Source organism: Salmo trutta, chromosome 37, assembly GCF_901001165.1.
Source record: "Salmo trutta chromosome 37, fSalTru1.1, whole genome shotgun sequence".
In the NCBI taxonomy this organism is placed as follows: Eukaryota; Metazoa; Chordata; class Actinopteri; order Salmoniformes; family Salmonidae; genus Salmo; species Salmo trutta.
Genome location: NC_042993.1, coordinates 6,478,240 through 6,495,579, shown reverse-complemented (window position 1 = coordinate 6,495,579; position 17,340 = coordinate 6,478,240). Strand labels below are relative to the sequence as shown.

General features: G+C 42.0%; 1 protein-coding gene across 4 annotated transcripts in view; it reads left to right on the top strand.

The window, feature by feature from the left end:
• LOC115177551 (calcium-transporting ATPase type 2C member 1) overlaps window positions 1-17,340 on the top strand; it is a 63,701-nt gene that overhangs the window by 6,422 nt on the left and 39,939 nt on the right. The window contains exon 1 of one of the 4 annotated variants that reach the window (XM_029738445.1): window positions 4,331-4,396. The exons of 1 other annotated variant lie outside the window; for it this stretch is intronic. Coding sequence is in view for 2 of the 3 variants with exons in the window: in XM_029738441.1 (XP_029594301.1) it covers window positions 7,430-7,471 (42 nt within the window). In the remaining variant the exon portion in view is untranslated. Of the gene's footprint in view, window positions 1-4,330; window positions 4,397-7,333; window positions 7,472-17,340 lie in introns of those variants that run through there. 2 more of the 4 variants (XM_029738443.1, XM_029738441.1) reach the window with 2 other exon arrangements.

Genomic DNA, 17,340 nt, shown 5'->3' with positions numbered 1-17,340 from the left:
AAAATCCTCATCAATGGACACACAATACCCCGTAAGGACAAAGCAAAAACAGGTTTTTAGAACATTTTGCAAATGTATAAAACATTTAAACCTTCCCTTATTTACATAAGTATTCAGACCCTTTGCTATGAGACTCGAAATTGACCTCGGGTGCGACTTGTTTCCATTGATCATCCTTGAGATGTTTCTACACCTTGATTGGAGTCCACCTGTGATAAATTCAATTGATTGGACATGATTTGTAAAGGCATAAACCTGTCTATATAAGGTCCCACAGTTGACAGTGCATGTCAAAGCAAAAACCAAGCCATGAGGTCGAAGGAATTGTTCGTGGAGCTTTGAGAGAGGATTGTGTTTCGGCACAGATCTGGGGAAGGGTACCAAAAAATGTCTGCAGTATTGAAGGTCCCCAAGAACACAGTGGCCAGGGAGGTGACCAAGAACCCGGTGGTCACTCTGACAGAGCTCCAGAGTTCCTCTGTGGAGATTGGAGAACCTTCCAGAAGGACAACCATCTCTGCAGCATTCCACCAATCAGGCTTTTATGGTAGAGTTGCCAGACGGAAGCCTCTCCTCAGTAAAAGGCACATGGCAGCACCTAAAGGACTTTTAGATCATGAGAAACAAGAGTCTCTGGTCTGATGAAACTTAAGATCGAACTATTTGACCTGAATGCCAAGCGTCATGTCTGAAGGAAACCTGGCACCATCTCTACGGTGTATTTCTGAATGCACTGTACTTTATACCGGGGTATTTGAAAATGGCCACGAAGTTTTTCAATACTATTTAATATTTGTAGCTAATTTTTAAGTTAATACCTGCAGTCAACTTGTGCAGTACATTAGGAGATAAAGCCGATTGCGTTCTTCATTTCACCTGTCACATTATTTTACATTGTGAAGCTTACCATAGTTCCCCAGAACAGTCAGTCATGTGTTTTGTTTGTAAATAACACAACGGGAGGAAGCAGGTCCAATGCGTTCTATATCTATCAGAGTCTCTGTTCTGCAGCGCACATGAGATGAATTTACACTACAATTCACTATTAAATGTTTGCCATCCGATATCTTAATGGCTTTCTGCCAGAAATCAAAGAGTTCTGGGTGAGTTATCTGTTCAGTTGCCATTTTTCCCTGTGCTTCCGACTAGTGTTTTTTTCCCTCCTCCGTTCTCCTCCCCCTCTGCTCTGTTTTTTAACATTTTATTTAACCAGGCAAGTCAGTTAAGAACAAATTCTTATTTACCATGGCGGCCAAACCCGGACAATGCTGGGCCAACTGTGCGCCTCCCTATGGGACTCCCAATCATGGCCGGATGTGATTCAGCTGGGTTTCGAACCAGGGACTGTAGTGTCACCTCTTGCACTAAGATGAAGTACCGCTGCGCCACTCGGGAGCCACCCGTGTAAACATGCTGCTCTTCCTTCAGAAAAGCCTTCATCACAACTTTGTTCATTTGCACAATTTCTCTCATTCACTCTTGCTTGTAAATGACATTCGGTAGCTACTAGCTATGCTTGTATAACATTATGAGCTGGATTTGCCTGTCTTTGCAAATAGTTTGTTTGTTTTCGCTCGTTAGCATTTAGCTAACAGTGTCTATGTGATTTCGCTATTAGTTTGTGCAAAATTTGTTAGCATTCTGGTAATAGAGGCCCAATTCGCCTTTCTTTAGTTTTTTGCACCTCCCCATGCCGGTAAATCCCAGGGTGAGAGAAGGACGGTAATAGCCTGTGGTCTAATCATTTATCTGGCCCTGAGGCATTGAGTCTATACACTGGACCAGCAGACCCTGCCCAGTGTCCAAGATAGCTCATGTTTTATTATCAACCAAACTAGATTCAGCAGCGCACTATTAGATCCTGTAGGTTCATGCTCTACAACATTCGCAGAGTACGACCCTGCCTCACACAGGAAGCGACGCAGGTCCTAATCCAGGCACTTGTCATCTCCCGTCTGGATTACTGCAACTCGCTGTTGGCTGGGCTCCCTGCCTGTGCCATTAAACCCCTACAACTCATCCAGAACGCCGCAGCCCGTCTGGTGTTCAACCTTCCCAAGTTCTCTCACGTCACCCCGCTCCTCCGCTCTCTCCACTGGCTTCCAGTTGAAGCTCGCATCCGCTACAAGACCATGGTGCTTGCCTACGGAGCTGTGAGGGGAACGGCACCTCCATACCTTCAGGCTCTGATCAGGCCCTACACCCAAACAAGGGCACTGCGTTCATCCACCTCTGGCCTGCTGGCCCCCCTACCTCTGAGGAAGCACGGTTCCCGCTCAGCCCAGTCCAAACTGTTCGCTGCTCTGGCACCCCAATGGTGGAACAAGCTCCCTCACGACGCCAGGACAGCGGAGTCAATCACCACCTTCCGGAGACACCTGAAACCCCACCTCTTTAAGGAATACCTGGGATAGGATAAAGTAATCCTTCTAACCCCCCCCCCCCCCTAAAAGATTTAGATGCACTATTGTAAAGTGGTTGTTCCACTGGATATCATAAGGTGAATGCACCAATTTGTAAGTCGCTCTGGATAAGAGCGTCTGCTAAATGACTTAAATGTAAATGTAAATATTTTCATGCCCCCTCAAGCAAACGGTGATCATTTGCACCACAGATCAACATTTGTCATCACTTGTTTCTGTCCTACACAGGGTTAGATTGCATGTTTATACCTAATACCTACAGTTGAAGTCGGAAGTTTACATACACTTAGGTTGGAGTCATTAAAACTTGTTTTTCAACCATTCCACAAATTTCTTGTTAACAAACTATAGTTTAATAATTTTTCCAACAATTTTTTACAGACAGTTTAATTCACTGTATCAAAATTCCAGTGGGTCAGAAGTTTATATACACTAAGTTGACTGTGCCTTTACACAGCTTGGAAAATTCCAGAAAATGATGTCATGGCTTTAGAAGCTTCTGATGGGCTCATTGACATCATTTGAGTCAATTGGAGGTGTACATGTGGATGTATGTCAAGGCCTACCTTTCAACTCAGTGCCTCTTTGCTTGACATCATGGGAAAATCAAAATAAATCAGCCAAGACCTCAGGAAAAAAAAATGTGGACCTCCACAAGTCTGGTTCATCCTTGGGAGCAATTTCCAAATGCCTGAAGGTACCATGTTCATCTGTACAAACAATAGTACGCAAGTATAAACCCCATGGGACCATGTAGCCGTCATACCGCTCAGGAAGGAGACGTGTTCTGTCTCCTAGAGATGAACGCACTTTGGTGCCGAAAAGTGCAAATCAATCCCAGAACAACAGCAAAGGACCTTGTGAAGATGCTGGAGGAAACCGGTACAAAAGTATCTATATCCACAGTAAAACAAGTCCTATATCAACATAACCTGAAAGGCCGCTCAGCAAGGAAGAAGCCACTGCTCCAAAACCGCCATTAAAAAAGCCAGACTACGGTTTGCAACTGCACATGGGGACAAAGGTCATACTTTTTGGAGAAATGTCCTCTGGTCTGATGAAACAAAAATAGAACTGTTTGGCCATAATGACCATCGAGGCTTGCAAGCCGAAAGAACAACATCCCAACCGTGAAGCACAGGGGTGGCAGCATCAAGTTGTGGGGGTGCTTTGCTGCAGGAGGGACTGGTGCACTTCACAAAATAGATGGCATCGTGAGGATGGAAAAGTATGTGGATATATTGAAGCAACATCTCAAGGCATCAGTCAGGAAGTTAAAGCTAGATCGCAAATGGGGTCTTCCAAATGGACAATGACCCCAAGCATACTTCCAAAGTTGTGGCAAAATGGCTTAAAGACAACAAAGTCAAGGTATTGGAGTGGCCATCACAAAGCCCTGACCTCAATCCTATAGAAAATGTGTGGGCAGAACTGTAAAAGCATATGCGAGCAAGGAGGCCTACAAACCTGACTGTTACACCAGCTCTGTCAGGAGGAATGGGCCAAAATTCACCCAACTTATTGTGGGAAGCTTGTGGAAGGCTACCCGAACCTTTTGACCCAAGTTAAACAATTTAAAGGCAATGCTACCAAATACTAATTGAGTGTATGTAAACTTCTGACCCACTGGGAATGTGATGAAAGAAAAGAAGCTGAAGTAAATCATTCTCTCTACTATTATTCTGACATTTCTCATTCTTAAAATAAAGGGGTGATCCTAACTGACCTAAGACAGGGATTTTTACTAGGATTAAATGTCAGGAATTGTGAAAAACTGAGTTTAAATGTATTTGGCTAAGGTGTATGTAAACTTGCGACTTCAACTGTATATGTCAGGGTTAGATCGCATGTTAGTACCTAATACCTATATGTCATCTATGCCGTTTCACTTTCTCCCTTTTCTATAGGCTAGCACGGGACAAGGGACCTTTTTTTGGTAACTGAAGCCAGCGACTTCCTACAGTAGATAATGGGTAGGCTGAAACCAGTGACTTCCTACAGTAGGTAAAGGGTAGGCTGAAGCCAGCAACTTCATACAGTAGATAATAGGTAGGCTGAAGCCAGTGACTTCCTACAGTAGGTAAAGGGTAGGCTGAAGCCAGCGACTTCCTACGGTAGGTAATGGGTAGGCTGAAGCCAGCGACTTCCTACGGTAGGTAATGGGTAGGCTGAAGCCAGCGACTTCCTACGGTAGGTAATGGGTAGGCTGAAGCCAGCGACTTCCTACGGTAGGTAATGGGTAGGCTGAAGCCAGCGACTTCCTACGGTAGGTAATGGGTAGGCTGAAGCCAGCGACTTCCTACGGTAGGTAATGGGTAGGCTGAAGCCAGCGACTTCCTACGGTAGGTAATGGGTAGGCTGAAGCCAGCGACTTCCTACGGTAGGTAATGGGTAGGCTGAAGCCAGCGACTTCCTACGGTAGGTAATGGGTAGGCTGAAGCCAGCGACTTCCTACGGTAGGTAATGGGTAGGCTGAAGCCAGCGACTTCCTACGGTAGGTAATGGGTAGGCTGAAGCCAGCGACTTCCTACGGTAGGTAATGGGTAGGCTGAAGCCAGCGACTTCCTACGGTAGGTAATGGGCAGGCTGAAGCCAGCGACTTCCTACGGTAGGTAATGGGCAGGCTGAAGCCAGCGACTTCCTACGGTAGGTAATGGGCAGGCTGAAGCCAGCGACTTCCTACGGTAGGTAATGGGCAGGCTGAAGCCAGCGACTTCCTACGGTAGGTAATGGGCAGGCTGAAGCCAGCGACTTCCTACGGTAGGTAATGGGCAGGCTGAAGCCAGCGACTTCCTACGGTAGGTAATGGGCAGGCTGAAGCCAGCGACTTCCTACGGTAGGTAATGGGCAGGCTGAAGCCAGCGACTTCCTACGGTAGGTAATGGGCAGGCTGAAGCCAGCGACTTCCTACGGTAGGTAATGGGCAGGCTGAAGCCAGCGACTTCCTACGGTAGGTAATGGGTAGGCTGAAGCCAGCGACTTCCTACGGTAGGTAATGGGTAGGCTGAAGCCAGCGACTTCCTACAGTAGGTAATGGGTAGGCTTTTTCTGAAACCCTTGTCAGGTTGCGTATCTCAATAGCTGTTGTCTTGTTCAACAATGGCCCCTCTGAACACATTGTAGAAGGAAATTATAAGGCCTTTCTTAAGGGCACCTGAATCGCTGCCTCTGTATTGCAAGGTCAGAATATTAATGATCCTAGTCATTTTCAACAGTTTCTCTTTGTGCCTCTGTGTTGTGTATAGGAGTGTTGTGCTTTGTAGAAAATGTTGGATGAAATGTTTTTTTCTTTGCAAATCCTTGAGAGGCTCTAAGAATGACCTGCAAGGTGAGCTCTTTCATAGGCTGAAGAGTTAGGCTACAATCTTCATTGTTTGCCTGCTTACCTGGCACACCCATTAGCTGGCACACATCATTATTCACACTGATGTGACGGTAAATGTTATAATGTCCATGCTATTGTGTTTTTTAACAATAGCATCTAGCATTGTTCTGGGTGGAAACAAGCAGAAGTCATGCGATTTGCAGGAATTTTCCAATCTCTGTCTCCTCTTCTGTCTTGACCGCAGACTTACCCACAAGTAACAGTGACAGTCCCCAGCAGCCCTCTGTCGGTGCAAAGAGCAGTCTTTGTTTGTTCATTGGCATGGCTTCTATGTTTTGTTGAGTCACTATGAATGCATAGCATCTTAGCCTGGCTAGCTATTATTGAAATATTCTCAGCACTCCTTCCCTCTACACGGAACGTCTGGACAATGTCAGATAATAATAATATTTGTATCTTTGAGTACAAAACATTCCAGTATAGAGCTGGGATGATAAACCAAAAATGATCAACACCGATCACTCATCGCAGGCATTTTGCTGATATTGTTCATTACGAGCCTATACTAGAAACATTTGAAGTTTGAAATGAATTAAGTTTACTAATATGGGTGATTGTTAATGGGACAATTTATGGCTACAACCATCAAACTAGTATATAACATGTTATAAATGTATTATTCTATTTATTGTTATCACATCAATTCAGGCAATTTATTGCGATATGGATTTTTGTCCATATCACCCAGCTCTATTCCTGTAGCGTTCCAAAAACTCCTGGCCGTCTCTTGAACTCTATTGCATTTGTGTGGTGTTTTCATTGACCTCTCACAATGTCTTATTTGATCTGATCTCTCCTTTCCATTGACCTCTCACCATGTCTTATTTGATCTGATCTCTCCTTTCCATTGACCTCTCACCATGTCTTATTTGATCTGATCTCTCCTTTCCATTGACCTCTCACCATGTCTTATTTGATCTGATCGCTCCTTTCCATTGACCTCTCACCATGTCTTATTTGATCTGATCGCTCCTTTCCATTGACCTCTCAACAGGTCTTGTTTGATCTGATCGCTCCTTTCCATTGACCTCTCAACAGGTCTTGTTTGATCTGATCTCTCCTTTCCATTGACCTCTCACCATGTCTTGTTTGATCTGATCTCTCCTTTCCATTGACCTCTCAACAGGTCTTGTTTGATCTGATCTCTCCTTTCCATTGACCTCTCAACAGGTCTTGTTTGATCTGATCTCTCCTTTCCATTGACCTCTCAACAGGTCTTGTTTGATCTGATCTCTCCTTTCCATTGACCTCTCACCATGTCTTGTTTGATCTGATCTCTCCTTTCCATTGACCTCTCAACAGGTCTTGTTTGATCTGATCTCTCCTTTCCATTGACCTCTCAACAGGTCTTGTTTGATCTGATCTCTCCTTTCCATTGACCTCTCAACAGGTCTTGTTATTTGACCTGATTGCTCCTCTTTGATCCTGGTGCTCCTCCTCCTTATGGCTACTCAGTAGGCGTGTGCTAAAGTAGGCATGTTGACCATGTTCAGATCAGACCCTGTGGAAGCACAATACTCCGATTGTACCTATTGCCTCTTATCAGCTTGAGAGAGAGACAAACTAATTCAGCCAGTCAACCTGTTGATATTGACAGGTAGCAGCCTGATCTACAAGGATAATGGCCATCCAGGACCCGGACCCGGTAACTACACCTATAATAGTATGTGCAGTCTGTCAAGTCCAGCCAGTCTTTTTGTGAGAGTGTGTGTGTGTGTGCGGGTATAAGACAATTTGCAGCTGTGTGTTTGGTTCTCTGTGTGATATGCTACTGAATTTCTTTGTTTGCTTGAGAAAGAGGGAGAAACAGATTCCCCGGACTGTCATTCAGCCACTCAACCTGTTGATATTGACAGGTAGCAGCCTGATTTACAAAGATAATGACCGGCCTGGACCAGGAAACAACACCTGTAGTATGTTGTTCTCTCACCTAGCTACCTTATGACGAATAGACTACTGTAAACAGACCAGGGTTTAAATACCATTTAGGGTATTTCAATAAGGCCTTATTTCAAAGACATTTTGGAAGTATTTAGATATTTTCTCTTTGAAAATACAAGTATTTGAATATTAGAATGTATTTGTAAATAAACTTGGAATGTTTGGGCATGTATTTGAAAATACTCAAATACACAGACAAATGTATTTTTAAATACTCTATGCATTTGAACCCTGGCCTGCTTGGTCCTATAATGGACCTGGACCCAACACCTATTGTGTGTGTGTGTGTGTGTGTGAGACAGATTGCATCTGTGTGTTTGGTTCTCTGTGGGCTAGGTTACTGAGTTCTCTTTGTTGGCTTGGTGGTAATGTAGCCTAAATACAGTTGGCTTGGTGGTAACGTAGCCTAAATACAGTTGGCTTGGTGGTAACGTAGCCTAAATACGGTTGGCTTGGTGGTAACGTAGCCTAAATGCAGTTGGCTTGGTGGTAACGTAGCCTAAATGCGGTTGGCTTGGTGGTAACGTAGCCTAAATGCGGTTGGCTTGGTGGTAACGTAGCCTAAATGCGGTTGGCTTGGTGGTAACGTAGCCTAAATGCGGTTGGCTTGGTGGTAACGTAGCCTAAATGCGGCTGGCTTGGTGGTAACGTAGCCTAAATGCGGCTGGCTTGGTGGTAACGTAGCCTAAATGCGGTTGGCTTGGTGGTAACGTAGCCTAAATGCGGTTGGCTTGGTGGTAACGTAGCCTAAATGCGGTTGGCTTGGTGGTAACGTAGCCTAAATGCGGTTGGCTTGGTGGTAACGTAGCCTAAATGCGGTTGGCTTGGTGATAACGTAGCCTAAATGCGGTTGGCTTGGTGATAACGTAGCCTAAATGCGGTTGGCTTGGTGGTAACGTAGCCTAAATGCGGTTGGCCAATGGGTTAGAAAGTTTAGTCAAACTAACAGCACCATTGTTTGCACTGTGTCCATAGGGTTAGTCTGTCTGTCACTGTGTCCATAGGGTTAGTCTGTCTGTCACTGTGTCCATATAGGGTTAGTTTAAGGCAGGGGTCTCCAACAAGATGGATTGACGAGGATGTGGAGTAAAATGTGATGGATTGACACAGTCAGGGACACAGGATCGAGTGGATGAATTAACTTGTGATCAAATTCTAGTAGGGAAAATCCTTCCTTTGTCTTCCTAATCGCAGTTCTTCTGAAGCGAGAGTAGAAATGCTGACGTATAGCTCTGTTTCTGTTTGATTTGACGTGTTTACACTAAGAAGCTGGTAGTGAGCATAGGGGAAGTTGAATCAGTGTACAGCAGTAACCTAGCCTTATCACCACCCTCATCTTTCTTTCAAAGCCCCTTTCTCACGGTATCAACTTGCCGCTGCCTGGTGTGGCGTTCTACAGTATAGCAGGTTTTGTGTTGCGTATATCATAAAATACAACACTCTCTCGACCAATCAGAATGGAGTATTCAGCCAAGCCATGGTATAAGCCTAACTGCAATAACATGTCATTTCAACTGGTCACTAAATTACAGACAGGTGAAGAGTTGCATGGATAAAAGAAGAAGAATGAAGTAAGTCAGAAGAATACTCAACCAGAGGACAAATCCAGGTTATGGACAAATCCCCCACCCCTCTCTGCCTCTCTCTGCCTCTCTCTGCCTCTCTCTGCCTCTCTCTGCCTCTCTCTGCCTCTCTCTCCCTCTGCCTCTCTCTCCCTCTCTCCATCTCTCTCTCTCTGCCTCTCTCCATCTCTCTCTCTCTGCCTCTCTCCATCTGCCTCTCTCAGAATGTTAGAGGGGCCCATTCTGTCAGTGTAGCCGAGAGAATGGATTGGCTCGCTAGTCACCACTTGAAAAAAGGTTTGCTGGAGAACTTGTTACACCTGTAAGGGGCTTTTTTTCTCTTGCAGGGGTTAAGGTTAAAGGTCATGGTTGAAGCATAGCACACCTTGCACTTCTTCAGATTGTCCTCATAGGATAGGCCTCCAGCAACGCCTGAAGCACAGCATTACATCTAGACCAGAGCTCTCCAACTCTGTTCCTGGAGATCTATCCTCCTGTAGGCTTTCACTCCAACCCCAGTTGTAACTAACCTGGTTCAGTTTATCAACTAGCTAATCATGGACTGTATGATCCCGCTACTCATTAGTAAACACCCGACTGCTTCAGCTATCACTGTCCATGTAGGGTCAAATGATATTCAACTACAGGAATCTGAGCAACTTAAAAAGGACTTTAAATCACTGATTCATACTGTAGTTAAATCAGGTAAACAATGCGTTATTTCAGGTCCGTTCCCGTCTCCACGCTCTACGGATAATCATTTCAGTCGTATACGCCAGCTACACATCTGACTTAAAGGTTATTGTTGTTCAATAAGCATACAATATGTGGACAATTTTACAGCTTTTCTACATCGACCAAATGTATTTCTCCGGGATGGATTACATCTGAATAGGTATGGTACAAGCTAGAGGTCGACCGATTAATTGGAATGGCCAATTAATTAGGGCCGATTTCAAGTTTTCATAACAATCGGTATTTTTGGGCACCGATTTGCCAAATATATATATATTTTTTTAATATATATATTTTTTTAAATTTAGTATTACATAATTTTTTTTTTTAACCTTTATTTAACTAGGCAAGTCAGTTAAAGAACACATTCTTATTTTCAATGACGGCCTAGGAACGGTGGGTTAACTGCCTTGTTCAGGGGCAGTTGGTAGAGCATGGTGTTTGCAACGCCAGGGTTGTGGGTTCGATTCCCACAGGGGGCCAGTACGGGGGGTGGGGGGGGAATAAAAAAATGTATGAAATGAATTGAAATGTATGCATTCACTACTGTAAGTCGCTCTGGATAAGAGCGTCTGCTAAATGACTAAAATGTAAATGCAGAACGACAGATTTTTACCTTGTCAGCTTGGGGATGCAACCTTACGTTAACTAGCCCAACGCTCTAACCACCTGCTTTACGTTGCCAAGGTAAGTTGCTAGCTAGCATTAAACTTACCTTATAAAAAAACAATCAATCAATCATAAACACTAGTTAACTACACATGGTTGATGATATTACTAGTTTATCTAGCCTGTCCTGCTTTGCATATAATCGATGTGGTGCGCATTCGCGAAAAAGGACTGTCTTTGCTCCGACGTGTACCTAACCATAAACATCAATGTCTTTCTTAAAATCAATACACAAGTATATATTTTTAAACCTGCATATTTAGTTAATATTGCCTGCTAACATGAATTTATTTTAACTATGGAAAATGTGTCACTTCTCTTGCAAACAGAGTCAGGGTGTATGCAGCAGTTTGGGCCGCCTGGCTCGTTGCGAACTGTGAAGACTATTTCTTCCTAACAAAGACAGCCTACTTCGCCAAACTGGGATGATTTAACAAAAGCGCATTTGCGAAAAAAAAGCACAATCGTTGCACGACTGTACCTAACCATAAACATCAATGCCTTTCTTAAAATCAATACACAGAAGTATATATTTTTAAACCTGCATATTTAGCTAAAAGAAATCCAGGTTAGCAGGCAATATTAACCAGGTGAAATTGTGTCAGTTCTCTTGCGTTCGTTGCACGCAGAATCAGGGTATACAGAATCTGTCTCGTTGCGAACTAATTTGCCAGAATTTTACGGAACTATGAAATAACATTGTAGGTTGTGCGATGTAACAGGAATATTTAGACTTATGGATGCCACCCGTTAGATAAAATACGGAACGGTTCCGTATGTCACTGAAAGAATAATGTTTTCGAGATGATAGTTTCCGGATTTTACCATATTAATGACCTAAGGTTTATTATATTATAGTTAAGTCTATGATTTGATATTTGATAGAGCAGTCTGACTGAGCGGTGGTAGGCAGCAGCAGGCTCGTAATAGTCAAAGGTATATGGTTTAGAGAGAAATAGTCGACGCGTCATAATTCCTGTAATAACTTGCGGCTGATCTTGAAAGGGGTTCCTTCGTTATTTTACCGTTCATGTCTTCCATAGAGAATGTCTTGATCTACTTCAAATAAGGTCTGTGTTTTGTGCTTAAACCGCCTCGGCGTCAACATATTTTCATAAATCCACTCTACAAAAAAAATGTATCTTCGCTTACATTGATCAGAGTTATATCCTATGGATATCTACACAGTTATAACATTGGCATGGTGGTGTAACCCTAAACCAAACACAGACCTTATTTAAGTTAATCTAAAAATATCCTATGGAATAAATGAAGGAACCGCTTTTCAGGTTTTCCTAGAAGGTGTCATGGGAATTTTGACTCGCACTTTGGTAGTCAATTCTTACCATGCCCATTATTAAAATAGGATTTCCTGCATATAGAAATTACAGTTTTTGTTTTCAGCATTCATCACAGGTAACTTAAACTCTATTTTTATTATTCAAACAGTTGAGAGTATTTGTCTCCTAAGCAGACTCTTCAGTATTGTTGTCACTTAAGAGCTGTGTGTGTGTGTGAATGTGTGTATATATACATATAAAAAAAAAAAACCCAGCATAATAATAATCGGCCGATTAATCGGGAGCGGATTTTTTGGGGTCCTCCAATAATCGGTATCGGCGTTGAAAAATCATAATCGGTCGACCTCTAGTACAAGCATTCTCTCCTCAAACCTGGCTCTCACTATAGCCTCATACAGGGCATGTGAGAATTGACAATATATAGCCATGGGGGTTGATATCGGAATTGGTTGATTCCCCATCAGGCTATACTGACTGCTCCCCCCATAGCTTTAAATAGTTCTACAGGTGCTGCTAACATGGATGAAACTTTTGATGGACTTTATGTTATTGTTACACTACTGTCAAGGTACTGTGTTGCCACTTCCTCGCACAGGCAGAGGGGTATTGTTAGAAGTAATCTCATCTCCATCCAACTCAGGCCTGTCAGTAGTTACACAAGGAAGCGTCGCTCATCTAATATTACCTTGAATGCTCCATCTGATATGAGCTCTCGAAATAGTGGCCTAGGAATTATTCATTTGAATGCTAGAAGCTTGATCCAAAAGCTAGATTTCATTGAAATACTGGTCTCGCAATCACATGCTGACATAATGATTATATCTGAATCCTGGCTCTGTGTCTCTGTTCCAGACTCAGATGTTCTGTTAGCTGGGTATAATGTCTATAGAGCAGACAGAGTGGGTAGAGGTGGAGGTATTGCTATATATGTTAAATGCAACCTAGATGTCACTGTGTCCATTTCAACTTCTGTTCCTGAACAGTATGAATGCTTAGTTCTAAATGTGGTCCTTGGTAGAGGTCGACGATTATGATTTTTCAACGCCGATACCAATTATTGGAGGCCCAAAAAAAGCCGCTACCGATTAATCGGCCGTATTATTATTATTATTATTATTATTATTATTATTATTATATTTTTTAAATTTATTATAATTTTGTAATTTTTTATTATTATAATTATTTATTTTAAAAAAAAAATTGTTTGCAATAATGACAATTACAACAATACTGAATGAACACTTTAACTTAATATAATACATCAATAAAATAAATTTAGCCTCAAATAAATAATGAAACATGTTCAATTTGGTTTAAATAATGCAAAAACAAAGTGTTGGAGAAGAAAGTAAAAGTGCAATATGTGCCATGTAAAAAAGCTAACGTTTAAGTGCCTTGCTCAGAACATGGGAACATATGAAAGCTGGTGGTTCCTTTTAACACGAGTCTTCAGTATTCCCAGGTAAGATGTTTTAGGTTGTAGTTATTATAGGACAATTTTTCTCTATACCATTTGTATTTCATATACCTTTGACTATTGGATGTTCTTATAGGCACTTTAGTATTGCCAGTGTAACAGTATAGCTTCCGTCCCTCTCCTCGCTCCTACCTGGGCTCGAACCAGGAACACATCGACAACAGCCGCCCTCGAAGCAGCGTTACCCATGTAGAGCAAGGGAAACAACTACTCCAAGTCTCAGAGCGAGTGACATTTGAAACGCTATTAGCATGCACCTGCTAACTAGCTAGCCATTTCACATCGGTTACACCAGCCTAATCTTGGGAGTTGACAGGCTTGAAGTCATAAACGGTGCAATGCATTGTGAAGAGCTGCTGGCAAAATGCACGAAAGTGCTGTTTGAATGAATGCTATCAAATCATAGACTTAATTATAATATAATAAACACACAGAAATATGAGCCTTAGGTCATTAATATGGTCGAATCCGGAAACTATCATCTCGAAAACAAAGCATTTTTTTCTTTCAGTAAAATACGGAACCGGTCCGCATTCTATCTAACGGGTGGCATCCCTAAGTCTAAATATTCCTGTTACATTACACAACCTTCAATGGTTGTCATAATTACGTAAAATTCTGGCAAATTAGTTTGCAACGAGCCAGGCAATGAACGCAAGAGCAGTGACACAATTTCATGTTAGCAGGCAATATTAACTAAATATGCAGGTTTAAAAATATATACTTGTGTATTGATTTTAAAGAAAGGCATTGATGTTTATGGTTAGGTGCTTTTTTTTGCAAATGCGCTTGTTAAATCATCACCGGTTTGTCGAAGTAGGCTGTGATTCAATGAGAAATTAACAGGCACCGCATCAATTATGTGCAACGCAGGACACGTTAGATAACTACACTTGGTTGATGATATTACTAGTTTAACTAGTGATTGTTAAGATTGATAGTTTTTTTCTAAGATAAGTTTAATGCTAGCTAGCAACTTACCTTGGCTTCTTGCTGCCCTCGCGTAACAGGTAGTCAGCCTGCCATGCAGGCTCCTCGTGGAGTGCAATGTAAGGCAGGTGGTTAGAGCGTTGGACTAGTAACCAGAAGGTTGCAAAAACGAATCCCCGAGTCCCCCCTGAACAAGGCAGTTAACCCCCGTTCCTAGGTCGTCATTGAAAATAAGAATGTGTTCTTAATCTGACTTGCCTAGTTAAATAAAGGTGTTAAAAAAAACAGCAAATCGATGGCCAAAAATACCGATTACCGATTGTTATGAAAACTTGAAACCGGCCCTAATTAATCGGCCATTCCGATTAATCGGTCGACCTCTAGTCCTTGGTCATAATGCACTATTAACGCTAGCGGGAGATTATCGCCCACCCTCAGCTCCGGTATCTGCTCTATCGCCCACCCTCAGCTCCGGTATCTGATCGATCTCCCACCCTCAGCTCTGGTATCTGCACTAAGAAAATTGTTTGAGTTAATGTCTAATTATGTAAACTCTGAATTATTGATTATCGGAGATCTCAATCTGGACTGGCTGATGCCATCATCGTTTAAATTAAAAGATATTTGTAACGAACTAAATCTTACTCAACTAATAACTATACCCCCAAAAATCTACATTAATAGACCTTATCTTAACAAATACACCTCACAAATATATAGCTAGTGGGTTATTTGCTAATGACATCAGTGACCACTGCCCTATTGCATGTATCGGAGATACTAGGCAAAAAAAAACCTGACCCCCGTATAATTCTAAAGAGAAACTATAAACACTTCTCAGAACAAGCTTTTATCCATGACCTTTATTATTGAGCTTTTATCCTTAAACGGCATAATGGACCCAGTTTTAGCATTCTCTTTCTTTTCATACATTTTTACCTTCATGGCTGATAAACACGCCCGTTAAAGCGACTTAAGAGGAAAAAATCAAACTAATCCTTGGTTCTCCTGTGATTTGATGCTATGACAGAGTCTGCTGGTGATCCCACTAAATTCTGGAAAACTGTCAACTCACTTAAACGAGAACTCCTTGACTTCCCTTCCCAATTACATCGGAATCTGGGATCATCAGTGACCGAACTGAAATTTGTGATGTTTTTAATAAGCATTTTATTTCTGGTGGTTTTCTTTTTGAAAGAAAAAATGGCCAACGTGATCCTGACCAGTCTATTGTTTCAGTCCCTCGGTCTTCAGCTGATGTGGAAAACAGTAAGCCGGTTTTTAATTTTCAAAAAGTCACAGAAGATGAGGTCTTATCTGCACTATCTGCTATAGATTCTAAGAAATCATTAGGCGCTGACAATCTGGATCCGTATTTACTCAAGTGTGCGGCACCTATTATTGCTGTTGTAGTGACGCATATTTTTAATTAAACATTTGTCGTAGGAAAGATTCCTAAATCTTGGAAAACGGCTTTTGTTTTACCACTCTTCAAGGGAGGTGATGGTAGTGAATTGGATAATTATCGGCCCATCTCTAAGCTCTCCTGTTTGGCTAAAATTCGAGTCACTGGTGAATAGGCAACTACAATCTTTTTTAACTGTTAACAATATTCTTTCTAGTAATCAATCTGGCTTTAGATCTAAACACAGTACTATTACGGCCACTGTACGTGTTGTAAATTATATTACTAATGCCCTAGATAATAGAAAGTACTGTGCCGCCTTGTTCATAGATTTATCTAAAGCTTTTGACACTGTAGACCATGCAATACTTTTGGGTAAGCTGTCGTCAATAGGACTGGGACTGGATGCCTGTCATTGGTTTCATGACTATCTAAAGGATAGGAGTCAGGCTGTTAGTCGACGGCATCGGAGTTGGTTAAAGGGGTCCCACAAGGTTCTATACTTGGTCCATTACTGTTCACTCTCTACATACATTTACATTTTAGTCATTTAGCAGACTCTCTTATCCAGAGCGACTTACAGTAGTGAATACATACATTTCATTTTCATTTTTTTTTTGTACTGGCCCCCCGTGGGAATCGAACCCACAACCCTGGCGTTGCACACACCATGCTCTACCAACTGAGCCACAGGGAAGGCAATTAAACAATATCGGTGTTGAGATAGTGTCAAATTCATTTATATGCTGATGACACTGTCATGTACTCTATCGCTTCAACGGCTGACCAAGCATTACCACTATTGGAGACAGATTTTAAGATATTACAAGGGCCTTTTATACAGCTGAAACTTGTTTTAAATGCAAAGAAAACACATTTTATGAATTTTTAATAGGTTCAAAAAGTTGGTTGAAAATACACTTGCACTTACGAGCTTAGATGGCTCTCGAATTAATCAGGTCTCTGCATATAAATACTTAGTTTATCATCCAACCATATCCCTGTCTTTTAAAATGCATATTGACGAACTTTGTAAATGGCTAAAAATCAAGCTAGGCTTCCTCTATAGAAACAGGACATGCTTGTCCTCTACAAATAGAATAAAAATTGCGCAAGCTACTTTTATGTCTCTTATAGATTATGGGGATATTATTTACATGCACGCTACGGCATCAACACTTAAATCGCTGAATGCTACTTATCATTGCACACTTAGGTTTATTACGGGTGCTAGCTACAGAACCCACCACTGTGTTTTATATCAAAATGTGGGTTGGACTTCGCTGTCCATGAGACGAGAACAACATGCTCTCGTGTTTGTCTATAAAGCACTTCTGAATAAGCTACCTTGTTATTTATCATCACTCATCAATATTAGAATTATAATTCCTAAAACCAGGTCTCAAGCATGGATTACATTTGAGGCCCATGCGATTTCCACAGAGTTGGGTATGGCTGCCTTTTCCTGTTACGCTCCTTGCCTATGGAATAGCCTGCAGACTAAACTTGAGA